General features: G+C 32.2%; 1 protein-coding gene across 1 annotated transcript in view; it reads right to left on the bottom strand.

The window, feature by feature from the left end:
* Positions 1-14,151, bottom strand: part of fng (Fringe glycosyltransferase) — a 253,671-nt gene that overhangs the window by 46,783 nt on the left and 192,737 nt on the right. Inside the window, exons 4-5 of the mRNA XM_085958107.1 lie at positions 13,282-13,429; positions 8,103-8,188 (exon numbers count right to left, since the gene is read on the bottom strand). Coding sequence (XP_085814233.1) covers positions 8,103-8,188; positions 13,282-13,429 — 234 coding nt within the window. The remainder of the gene's footprint in view (positions 1-8,102; positions 8,189-13,281; positions 13,430-14,151) is intronic.

Raw genomic sequence — 14,151 nt, 5'->3', positions numbered from 1 at the left:
CTGCTAAGTGCTCAATACTCAAAACACACAGCATACTAACAGGCAACGACAACCAATAGTGTTATATGGACTTATTTGGTAAATCACACCATAACTCAATTAAATTGTTAACGTAAAATAATGGTTGTTAGTCGTCTTAGTAAGATAGTGTATTGAAAATATGAAAATAGATTAAACGTGTACAAATAGTAGATAAATATAATTAAAAAAATAGTTAGGAAAAGTTTTCACATCACGTATACCTATTTATGCGTGAAACAGGATTTAGACATGGAGCTGCTTTGTATTATAAAATCAAAACATTTGAATATCCCATGAATATATTGTATAAAATACCGTTATTATTTCCATAGTAACTTGACTTGTCCTCTCCTCCAAACACTAAAAACATAAAGATAAAAAAAATATCAATAGTTTTACGCGGACCGGTAATAAAGGATCATTATTTTGAGAATGAGGTTTCATTTACAGAATGTTGAAAATAGTTAATAGAGAATTTAAAAGCGCATATTTAATTTTCGATTTACTCTTTGGTTACCGACTCACTCGTATTCGTGCAATCTCCAGTATCTACCTTAAATACAACAGCAGATTTTTTTTGGAAATTTAGTACGTATGTACCTACCCAGTATTTCAAAAGTAGGTAGTCGAAGCTTAGGTACTTTAAAATAAAATTATAAAACTTAAAAATTATATATCTACTACATCTATTGCCATTCAGAGACTATCTGCTGAAACGACAGCTTTTTACTCATGCAAATGAATTCAGAAAAAAAAACAATTTAAAAGGACAAAGGTAAGGTAAAGGTAGGTGAGACAAACTAGGTACTCAACGTAGCCAATGAGAGAGAAAATATACCAACATCTTAATTTTTCATATATATATATATATTTTACTAACAAAGACTGTTATCCGAAATTATTTTTCTGCTGATTATAACTTTAACCTCAACTGTGGCAATATGAATGTATACCTACTGTTACCTCGGTATCCCTGGCACTCCTTAATGAGGACAAGAGAGGGCGGCGTGGCGGTACCTCATTGCCAAGAAGGTTGGCAAATATTGAAAATACGGTTTATTGTGGAGTGAAAACATGGAACCAAAACGTAAGTAATTTAATATTTATCTAGAATCCTATTCTATACAAAATCATATTTCGCTCAGATATTATAATTCCTTTGACGTCGACCACTATATACTTGCGTCTTAAAAAATGTCTGCATAAGGCGCGCAAAAGGGTGACCATAAAGAAAACGGAGAATCAAAAATATACAAGGCGGGCGGGAAAACTGGTAGAGTTTCCCGACCTGGCTGCCGCGGTGTCGCTTTGGATGGAACACAGATGTTAATTAAAGCGGGTCGCACGGCGGGACACTTTAATAAGCGCACCTGTTGTCTACCTGCCTACAGGGGTGTTCTTTTAAAACGTCGGATATACTGAGTGACCAGAAAAAATTAAATAATCAAGTAACATTGATGATTCATTAAATATGCATGTTTTCATTAGCATAAACTCCATAAACCATCGTACTTTTAATGTGAAGATATTTTCAAATTAATTAATTCATAATATGCCAAATTAAAGTCAACATTAGACCGATTTAGTGACTTTTTTTTATTATAGTAATAAATTAAGTAAATAAAATAATAATAAAAAAATAATATAGAGACGATCACAGAATGTGTTGATGTTACGCAACATTATTGTGCCATGTGACTACAACAACCAAGGAATAAGTCGATACAAATTAAATATCTTTAAATCATGGACGGCATAGTAATCCTTCACAAAAGTTCACGATACAATTCGCCGTTATATACAATGGATGTCCAACATCGAGTAGGCTGTGAGCTACTTATTATCCGTATCAAAACTGAGAGTGATCTACCACTCAATTTCCCATTCGGCACTCATCGTCAAACTACCTCATACTGTGCCTAAAGAGATTACTGAGCGACGGTAAGAGGAACTACGCATTAGTTTAAGGCACGCGGATTCATAGTTTCTCTTTCTCTCACTCTAGCGGCAGAAAGTGAGCGATGCAATGATACGAATTAAGTGACGATGTCACGCAGGCTTCCAATTTTAAAATGACTTCTACGTAAGCTGGTTAATGAAATAAAAATAAGAATGGTTAATACTTCCCCTTCAAAATATTAATGAGATTTAGGCAATTTTTTTAGACAATATAGAACATTCTGTACAGTTGGTGTACCCATATATATAAAAACGGTATCGCTTCGTCAAAAGCATAATCCAAAAAGTTTTGAAGCTGTTTGAAGGCCGTAAATTCGTGAATAGTAGTATGTAAGTATCTCTAAAATACACCCAAAGGCCTAAAACAAAGGAGATTATAATATGAATGTGCAAGTCACGAAACTTTGGAATGGAAAAGCATTGCTGTCAACTTTTTTCTCCTTAAATTACAAGGCTCCAGACTGGAAAATTATGGTAATTTCATAATATGTAGTCTCAAAAAATAGCACATTTTTGGGAAAATTCTCTTAACTTTTGTACCCGATTACCCTGCAGATATATTTTATCTTTTTCAATATTTTTTTCCCAATAGAAACACTATAATTTAGAGTGCACGTGGAAAAGATCTGTCATTTCACAGATATTGAATTTAATAATATGCTAATGGATTTAAGTTTTGTACCTACTATTCCACTCAAATGTAATAGTACAGAACTTAAATCCATTAGAATTTAAATTCAAATTCTATCAAGTATAAATAATATGCATTGTAGTGTGATTTGATTGTTTTGATTTGGATGTTTCGTGTTTGAAGTATAAAACCATATCCGACACTCTTTTTTCAAAATTAAGTTTCAGGGGTTATCTTGGTAATACCTGCACATTTAATTTGTTTTTCTTTATATATATTAGACAGTGTAATTCTGCAATATCTAGGGACAAAATCAATTTGTTAGCTCAAAATATTAATTATTTATACGTTTATATACTTATAAGGAAAATATAATCTTCATTAAATCTGGAATAATTGTTGATTACAACTTCCCTACTTTAATAAAACTATGATAATAAACGTAGGTAGTAGATTCTTTCTGACAAAACCGGCAACGACCCCGATTCATTTGAATATCAAATTTCTTGACACCGAATATGTGTATCAACTAAGCCGCGAAAGCCAAAAATCTACATGATTCGTTCTTGTAAATAGCTTTGTAATGTTCGGGATAGTTTGGTGGTAGGTAAATTAGGCAGAAAAGTTTTCAGAGACAAGTCCCAAAGGAATTTAGCCTCGAGCTTTCTATTTCATCATTAAGACAATCAGCTAAACCACGCTGAAATTTTGTCGACCGTTAACTTCATGTATAATGTTCAACAAACATATTCCTTTGCAAATAGACAAGCACTAATCGCATAAGGATTCAGTCACTGTCAGATTTGACTTCTTAAGCGACCTTAGCAAAACAAATTGTCAGGTAATAAAACGCATGACGATAACAATTATGTAACACCAGCTTACTTTGTGATTAGTCAAAAATATAAAATAGAGCTTGATTATGTCCAAGCGACATACATTTTCTCAAACACCAACGGAATTACTCCTTGGCACTGAGTATACTTAGCACCATCATCAAATTAACGGAAACACTCGCACAACCTACTTTCATTGTTATTATAAATTACAATATAGCGTGAAATCACTCATTCAAACTTTGAATGAAAGCGCAAATTTATCGGTTTACGAGTACGCGTGTGTGCGTGTGCAAGAGGGTGTTTGATATGTGTGTGATTCAGTACTTCCCAATCAGAAAAAATCAATTTCGTATTTACCATGAAAAAATACCTGAAGCAATTCTTAATAATAAAAGGTTTTTGCAATGACATTATGGAGAACTATATTTTACAAAATAAATCGGTTAATTGTATGAGCAACAAAAGAATAATTAAGTACCTATATTAAAATTATGCAAGTTGCTTAATTAGATTACCAATACAATATAAAATCAAATCAAAGCTTGTTTGGGAAAACAAAACATTTTATACCTGACTCGACGCTTGAAATAATCTCATTATCTGCCCCGAGGCAACACTAATTGACAATAAACATTAAAAAACGAACTAATTAAGTTCAACGCAATATTTACTTGAATTCTGTATCTTGCATCCGGGACCGAGAAGTGTTGAGCGACCTTGGGGAGGCCTTCATCCAGCAGTGGATCGACCCCAGCCGATGATGATGATACATTGACTATTACATCTGGCCCATCCATTTGACTGTGGAGTAATAGCGCCACACAGGTTGGGTAGCTCTGTGATAGTGTATGTGTGTATAATTTTACCTATATGTCTACGTTGCGAAAACTCATAGACATACCAATACGAGAACTTCTACATGGCGTAAACTCCAAAGACAAAAGTTTCGGCGTTTATATTGTGGAGCTTTCCTCTAAGACAATAATTTAACAAAATGAGCAATAATATGGTAATACATAATATTCTACAGTACTAGTATTCAAAACAATAATTTGTCTGGGGTTACGAATTATACCTACATACGAAATAATTGCCCGATTGAACATTTAAGGCCATCTAGTGAGAGAATACATTTCTATAGTAGGTACTATGTAGTATTAAGAATTAAATTGGTAAATTTATCGGAGAGAATAATTATTATCGAGAAGCCTTTCTATGAACTGTACATTTTCATCTTAATTCTCTAAACGACAGTCTCGATTAAAGTGTATATTTAAATTGAAATAAAACACTATAATATATTATACTTATTCTACATAAATGTGTAATGATCAGCACCGGTTGCATACGCTTTAATAGGACTTTGTCAACTTATACAAAATACCTACATATTTTTAAAACTATTTATCAAATTGAAAGAAAATTCTCTGTTCATAAACAAGTAAATTAAATTAGTAGATATTCAGTATATATAAGCACCAAGAATTGACAGTAAGCACTATTATTAAAGTGAGTGTGTATATAAATATCACATTATGTAAATATTTTGTTCTTATAGAAATTCCTGTCAGATTATTAAATCAACAAATCAGAGAGAATTTATAATATTTATAGGTACCAACGTCCACATCGAACCCTTCACAGTAATTATTCACTTTGAGCTCGATACATTATACAAATACCGAATTATTTAAAATTACATTAAATACCACCCGATATGTTTCTAACCTGCAGTAAATGCATAAGCCTGAAATCGTACTGTGTAATTCCTACGTACACCTCTTATCTTTATCGCATTACTAATGCTCAGCCCAACTCTCCTGGTTCCAAAGAATTTTATTTTCGCACTGCAGAGTTACATAGCGCCGTCCTATATCAGAGCTTCGGGTGAAAGCTTTTAGAGTAAATACGTGATATTAAAGTAAGCGTAATTCTGACTGACTTGCCTCTCTTTTCTCTCCTCTCTATCTCTGCAAATGACCCAATAAAATTAGAAAAATCATAAAAATAATCTAGAGAGAAACCTAATCCGATCCACTTAAGCACTGCATTAAAGACGGTAGGACGTAAAATTGAATTGATGTTATTTATTTAAACATGGGTAAACGTTATTCTGTGAAAAACTATAAGTACCTATACTGTATATTTTTTTTTCTTTATTTGGAAAATTTCTTTCTCCGAATGGAAGGCTATTCTGCTTTACAATGGTTTACAACAGTAAAAATACACTTTTTTTAACTACAGACATAAATAGTTACATTATTAATAATACAGAATTACATTTTTGTTACACTACACACTAGACATTTACGTTACATTTTTGGAGAAATTCATGTACAATTTTCATAACTGAAATATTTGGTTTTGCCAGGAACGAATTAATCGTGAAAAGAGGGTATAACCTGCATTTTCCCAATTTATTCATTAACACCTCTCTCTCCTGGTCATAGGCATCACATTGCCTGACAATGTGGGTAAGATCTTAAGTGGGATGACCACACTGACACTGAGGGCTATCTACCACTTTAATTTTGTACAATGATTCGTTGAGACTGTAATGCCCTGACCAGTTTCTAGCTATTTTCACTATTACATCTCGCTTTATTTTACAAAGTTTACTAAACCAAGTTTTAGGAGATTACCATAATAATTTTGATAGTAGTGTGTTCCCTTTTCTTTCCCAAGATTTTCTAAATATTTACCGTTAATTTCGCTCATTGTTTGTTTAAACTGGGTTTTAAAATCTGTGTATGGAATTTTTATATTTTCTGATGGGTATTTAGTTAGTATAATATATAAACTGACGTTATTCATATACCCCGTAATTAAGATACATTAAAAAATAAGGCATATACATTTTCCATTAAAACTCCCACCGTCTGCACAATGGTAACATGGAAATTTTATCAGCTGTCGCTTTCTCATATTATACTAATTGGACATAGTTATGCAGAAAGTAGCCAGTCCACAAAAAAATAAAAAATGAGATATGATATAGATCAGATACGAGAAGGTTGTCTCTACGTTCTGCTAAAAATAGCCAAGCCGCAAACAAATTATTATTGAAATAAAATAGTATTTACAATTTTACATACATTTTTAATATCATGTTGTTGCTAAAGTGCCATTATTTCAGCTCGACATTATTGTGGACTGGTAACATTCCGCATAACTAAGTTCAATTATAGCTCGTTTTCTAACAATCCTTTTCCCATAGGCATTATCCATGGGGTTTTAAAAGATAACATAATATAGTAGAATGCATTCATTTTAATTACGTTGTTGTACTACTACTAATATAATAATATATATTATATTTTTAGAATACGGGTTGATGAAGGTTTTCTACCCGATTCGGTACTACTCCTACTAACTACTTGAGTCATCGTTCTATCGGGTTTCTACTCTGTGGCCATCCAAGTGTCCTTATTTATGTATGGTAGCATTTCTGGAGTGTAAGTGACGTAAAATATGAATGCAACCCAGTAATAAGTAAAAGCCAGTCGCTTTTTTCGTTTGCTATTCGATTTTTTAGTGGTAAATAATTATTATTCGTACATGAGTTGTTAATGTATAATAATGTGAATTTACTAAATTGAAAATGTTTTTTCCATTTGGGAGACTTGCAAATTTGTCCATAAGTTATAAGCAGGGAACTGTTCTGTGGTTATAAGGTATGTACGTACATCTGACAGTGATGAGGGTAGGCAGGTCATGCGTTGTTTAGGGGCGGCACATAATAAAGGGCGGCGAATGAAGGAACGAATACAAATATGACAGCTTTTGAGAGCAGTGTTGGTCGGTTTACCATTAAGCATATGATGCGGTCGCTAACATAACCACGGTTGTATTGTAAAACCCAATACATATTTTAATGACTGTTTATCGTACAGAAAAAAAAATCACTAGGGTGCCAAAAAACCACCGCTGTTTGTGAGCAAGTTCGATGAAAGTTCTCTAATTTTTAGTAATAGTATGTTTATCAATTTTTTGGTGTAGGTATTTGTATGTTACCTAAAGTAAGTGCATGAAGAATTTGCAGACATGGCAGTCAAACAAAAAAATAGAAAGAACGGCATTATAAATCTGCTTAAGAGCGGCAGTTGGTCTAAGGACGTCACAGGATCTGATGACGTTGTATTAAATACATTAATTGTAGGTATGTACTTAAATAATTGAAGCTGCAGTGTTTTTCAACCGGTGGTCCGCAGCATTTTTATATTTTTATGGTTATCCACTAATTTTTGACGTATTTCGACGCGTATGCTAAGAATTTCAATAAAATCTTCAAAATCCATGCACCTGCGAGTGTTTGTGGATTGTATTTTTGTTCTTAAAATAGATTTATAGTTTTACGTGATTAAATCAATCGCGATCAGACGTTAGTATACGTTACTATGCAAATAATATTTCTGTTAGTGGTCCGCAAAGGTCTGCAAAACGTTTCTCCTGTTTACAGTGGTCCACATGTGTAAAAAATGTAGGTATCGGATAAAGTATACATAATTACTCGAAAAGACATAACCAGGCATTGACAATAGTCGCATTTTTTTTAAGATGTGCCACTCTTCACAATGAAAAATATTAAAATTAAAACTAACAAAGCAGTGTTGAAGTAATAAGCACAGTCAAGTAATAAGAAGCAAACTCACCTAGCCACGGGCATCATCTTCGAAGCGAGTGCTCTACTGAGGCAGAACCCTGCACCTCCCGTCGCGAACCAAAACGAAATCTTGGGCTGTTAACAAAATCATAAAAGACGCAATTAATTACAAGTGCCTGAAACAAGAAAAAATAACAATATACCAAGAAATAATATTATTATATTCTGAAAGGAGTTATTACTTCTTTGAATGCTGCGATCCAATTCTTCACTCTTTTGTGTTCTGACGAATAGCGCACAGTCATAATTTCTTAATTCGTAGTGAGGAAATAAATAATATTAAATCATTATTAGATTATTTTTTTATTAATATTGCAAGCAGACATGGTGTATTGATTGTGTTGGAAATAATTGGGTTTCAAGGCTTAGTATTGGAACGAAAATATTGGAATTAACTGGGGTGGCCAGAATCCTAGTATTTCAACTGAAACGGCAACTACAACTAAATTCTATCATTTTTAATGCTATTAACTAACTTAAATAATATATTATTACATAAATAATATCTTTACAATATTTATCCATATCGGAAGCAAATTGTTAAATTTATAATATAATATATCAATATTATATAATCACAAAATTGTTTTCAAATTTGGTCAAATCCACTTTTTCAAAAAGTAAAAAAAATGCGATATTTTCATTCCTCCTTTCATAAAAACTTTCTGTCTACCAGCAATAAAACAAAATCATCGTCTCGCTGATCACCTTTGTAATACATAACATTTAGCAATATGGTATTCTGCCTTTAAGGTGACGTGATTGGTTTAAATCGATTTGATGCAGTTTGAAAATAAACCTTCCTGGATTAGCTACTATCAAAAATTACTTATACCTAAGTATTATATTTAGTAGATTTTTTCAGACGATTTGAATTTGGTGAATTCTGAAAATCAAACATTCTCTGGAGAATGATCTAGCATTCATTTCCAATATTTAAAAAAAATGAATGACCAATCCAACAAAATATATTCAATACATATAAAACAATATTATTTTGATGTATTTCGCTCACTGTTCGCAGATATCAACACCATGTCAACAAATCCCCACAAAAGAAACGAAACTTAAATTAATTTTAATTTATATATATAAATGTTCTAGTTAAATTAAACCCGTGGTTACCACAGTATGCGCGAATGTCTGTTTAAAAAATCAGTCTCGCTTGTTTTGATCAGACGGACAATAGATTTGTCCAAATGAAAATCGTGTTGCGGAGAGTTTGAAATAATCAATGATTTATCTATATAAATCCTACCTATATTAGGTAGATTGTATTGAAATATTTCGCTAGACCGTACAAACAAAATGTGCAGTCACTGTTTATCTACATGCAGTTATCTACCATGTATTATCATGTAACTAAGTATAACGTAAATATAGAACATTATAAAAACAGGAAACACGGAGAAAATACATAACTGTAAATTTTATATGATCAATCATGTATCTACATATAGTTGACAAACAGATTCTACAAATAAATGAATAGTATTTTCCATGGACTGAAAACACCACGTAAGTATATTATAATAAACAGCTTTCGTTTTTAGTATTTTTTTTAAATGTAAATAAAATATGCTCGTTTGGTAACAAAATCAAATGTAAAGTAATATGTACAGATACATTTTTGTTCAAAAAAAAACTTCTAATTCGACACCTTATTTTTCAGATGTCTATCAAAACACAACACGACGTGTTTATCGATCAGAACTTTTCCGAAGCTATAATTTGAACGAATTTAAAAATTAACATTTATTTAATAAGTATGTTTGCAGTACTTTTTTTTAAATAAAAGTCGTAAAATTTTGAATTATTAACGGTAAATATTATCAGATATTGATGTCGAATTAATTTCCAATTTTATAATTTAATCGAATTTGAATAATATTGTATTTTAATGATTAATGAGTTTCGTATGTACCTACCTATCTCAAAAAATGGCATTTACATTTTTAAATTACTATTACAACAAAAAACTAAGCGATGAATTTGTATGCCACCAGGCTTGAATACATTTCTGCCATTTGTGACTCGGCCTAGTGGTTTCGGCCAATTCCCCTTCGTACAAATTACGTGTCACCATTTCATACATGGTTATTAGAATATAAATGTCGTATCGTGTTAAGAAATATTTACATGCACACACAATACATTATTCCAAAACAACAATAGAAAGAATTTCATATCTCTCTGTGTTACTTATAACGAGAAATGCAAATGCCATCAGATCACGAGTAGCGTATGCATGCATTAAAGTGGGTAAGTACCTACTAAAGAATAGCAGGTCAAAGCAAGGGTTCATCAGAGCAGTATTGTTGGCGAGGAGGACCAGATATCTAAACCGACCCACTGAATAATACGAGAATTCGATGCTTCTGCGGGCGAGGAATACCGACGTAACCCTCATGGGAGCCTGACACAATGTGCTATCGAAATACATGGAATACGGAAATAATATTATGAAAATGTTCTGGGAATGCGTTCGAATACATTGCTGATACATATTTTATTTCGTTATGTTATAGCGCTATGATTTAACTTTACAACATGTTTCAGTATTTGAAATATATTTAGTAAAACACATAATAATATAATAATTATTATAAGTCAGGCATGGAACATACGTCGATTGAAAATGAAGCATGTTTTTATAATATGCCGATTGCATTGACTGGCATATAGTGTCACAAATCGACTGTTATGAAAAACGTATGACGTATTCTGATGTTCTCAAGACTCTCGGCATTAGCCTACATTTCATGGCCAATTATTTCGCAGTATTTCTGTAAATAATCACTCCATCTATTTATTTATTTAGTATATCTATGATGTCGGTAAAAACTAGTAAATAACTATGCTTGCCACTGACTTTTGTATTTTGTCGTAAATTCATGTAGTAACAAATATAAAAATTAAATTATACTCTGAGGATCACAGTTATAGCGGCAAATATTAGATACATTTATGATCGTGTAAACAATTTAAACTGTTAATAATTATAAACATGCTTTAACTTTAAGGCTAAGTAATGTTAAAAACGTTCCTTAACGTAATGAAATACTATACATGGTATGAAGGATTCACCTTTAGAGTCATTAATAATAATAAATATTATTCAGTTTAAGCAAAAACTTCATTTATGCACCCGGCCTTCAAGAAGCTTTTAATATTTTAATGGTTACATCAGAAGAGACTCGTTATATTATTATCAAGTAAAAGTCAGTTCACATCCGGTCATATTCTTCTGCAGTAACGTAAGGTTACTGTTTATTTTCTTTCATTAACACATAGGCAGGTGGAACTGGAAAAGTTTTTTTTTTTTACTGTTTTTAAATATTCAAGCTTTACATCGCCGAATGGCAAATTCAGTATTTTATTGCAGATAAAATTATTTAATAACAAAAAGTCAGTGGCGTTATATTATATAAGCAGTAATAGTTTATTCGCGAATGAAATAAATTATATAAGTATTTAAAACATTTAGTAAAAATATATATTTATATAAATAATTTAAATGTTAAATTATACGACGCACCTAATTACCTATTTTAAAATTTAAATGTCTTCGAAGTTTTGTTTCTAGAAACAGGTTGTTTATTGTTGACGTAAAATACATAAGCATTTGTTACATTATCATCTTCATCAGCTAGGGTCGATTAACTGGTGGATAAAGACATCCCTTATCTTCATCCAGTATTCTCTTATTTATACGATGTAAAATTAATATACTAATAAAGTAAATTCTAAGACATTATCTCTGTTCAAAATTTAATCAAACACATTTATCTAGATTATTAGAAAACATTATTGTAATCGTATTTACGTACTTACTGGCATAAAGTGAAGTTAATACCATAAAAGAAATTAATAATTGAGAAGGAAAGCATTTACATTAGTAGGATAATAAAACCACCCTTAAATTTCACAAATTTAGTCTTAAGTCGATAGCTCTATCCGATGCAATACCATTAACAAGACCAAGATACCTACTCTTGATAATTGTGTTACATTCGAATTCGATATCGACGAAATAACTAAATTCGTGGAATTCAATAGGTATAAGTGAAAAACATTTTCCATGTTATATCGATTGCATAATATGTATACTTGATAGATTATTAAAATTCCGACAAAGTACCTACGTAAGATAAAATTAAAAAAATGATATTGAATAGCATTATTGTGTTGTACTCCTCTGTCGACTTCTCCTAACGACCTCAACAGTTTGTGATGCTTAATATTCCAATACTTCCTATCTTCCCATTCCATCGAACTGAATACTGTTGGCCATCATCAGAGGCTGCTGATATCCTGGAGCCAGTCGTGACTCGCATTTGCCTATCAAGATGGACTTCCTGCGCGAATCCTATGCACCGGCCTGACCTTACGTGCGATTCAGATAAAGCTCAATATTAAAATTCAATGGCTGTTTTCATATTAACAACAAATGAGAGCCACCTTGCAACGCTCGCAGCCATCATCATCATCATTTTGCTAAATTATTTTCACCCCTTGACTGGTCAAAAAGAATTGGATACTTTAATTACTTACAGGCTTATTCGCAAGCTAAAGCTACAATTTAAATCTGTTGGTATCCATATAATCATCATCATAATATATCAAAGATTAAACAAACCGTGTCCGGAAACTTGTACGTATGCAGTTCGCCGTATAACACTTCACCGTGAAATGGTGTATCGGAAATATATGGCTGTCCAACCATCCAACCTCTTTGGGTCGTATAGTACTGACATAAAATTCATGTCTACATAAAACACGGTTCTTGTCGGTTTTACAGGAAGCCAGCAACAAACAATTTTTAAAAATAGCCAATATACTGGATTATTTGTTAGGTTAGGTTAGGTTTTCATTCTTGAATTCATGAATTTTGCCAAAATCACCTATGAAAATTGAATTAATGTTCAGATTGAATTTAATAAAATTGGAGACCGTATAGTATACAGTCATCTCTTTCCGATAAGAAAGCTCACGGCGAACTGTGCCACGGTGAAATGTGTTACGTACAATTTACATGTAACCTGAACAAACATCGTCATTTCAATTACCTACTAGGTATATTCTATAAGTAAGTATAATATATATAGTCGGTGTTAACGATATAAATGTAGTTTCTATAAATTTGTACTGTGAAAGAATTAATTTACCTTAGATGTATCTTTATTGAGAATCTGCAGTGGTGCCTGGATTGAGGGCTTTCCGAGGTACCAGTCTCTTTGAGGACTGTAATCCTGCAGCAGGCGAACCAATCTTGGGACGTTCACATAGTTGTCGTCGTCGAAATGACAAAACCATCTGTGGATAAGAAAAAAAGTTATTAGTAAAAAGGTAGTTCAGTACTGCGTTGATTACATAACTATCGTAGATAACCGTCTCCAATCGGGTATAGTCATAAATCAACACTGGGCGAGATGTTACAACTTTCTTCCGTGCGCATAGGCGAGGCCATGTACGTCACGTGGCTAGCTGAAATGAATTAAAAGCAGCTCCTCCATATGTAACGGTGCGACACTTTGTTATCAAATCATCCATGACGCCAAATACTGGTGAAACAGTAGTGTATTTTATAATGTAATGAAACAATCACATAAACAAATAAAATCACAAAGGTGTATTGTGACGCCAGCCTTTGCATCATGAGATATTTATTTTATTTAATCAACCTGCTCGTAAAATAACTACATAAGCACTAAAATGAATTATAATTATTATTCATATTCTTAGTGAGAATTAACTACAGCTATAATTAAACCATGCAAAACAGCATAATCGAACACCTCCAGTTGCACGTAGGAGTAGTCACACTGAAACTCTTAGTTACTATCAAAAATTAACTCATATTAAGTAATATACGAGTGTTGTATTTGAATGCCTCACAAGCGTTTATAAAATTCTTCATCTCGACTAATGTAATAGCTACTAAAATTACTTTGAATGAGATTCATGTCCTTAGCGCGATATAGCTTCAAAGTGGATTGACCTCAACGTGCCTAGGTTAAAATAATTACGGATTATAG

The sequence above is a fragment of the Rhyacophila brunnea genome, unplaced genomic scaffold (genome assembly GCF_057557595.1).
Source record: "Rhyacophila brunnea isolate RB1 unplaced genomic scaffold, BYU_Rbru_1.0 scaffold_7, whole genome shotgun sequence".
NCBI classification, from domain to species: Eukaryota; Metazoa; Arthropoda; class Insecta; order Trichoptera; family Rhyacophilidae; genus Rhyacophila; species Rhyacophila brunnea.
Note: the sequence above shows the minus strand (reverse complement) of the source record. Positions and strands in the feature narration are given on the sequence as shown.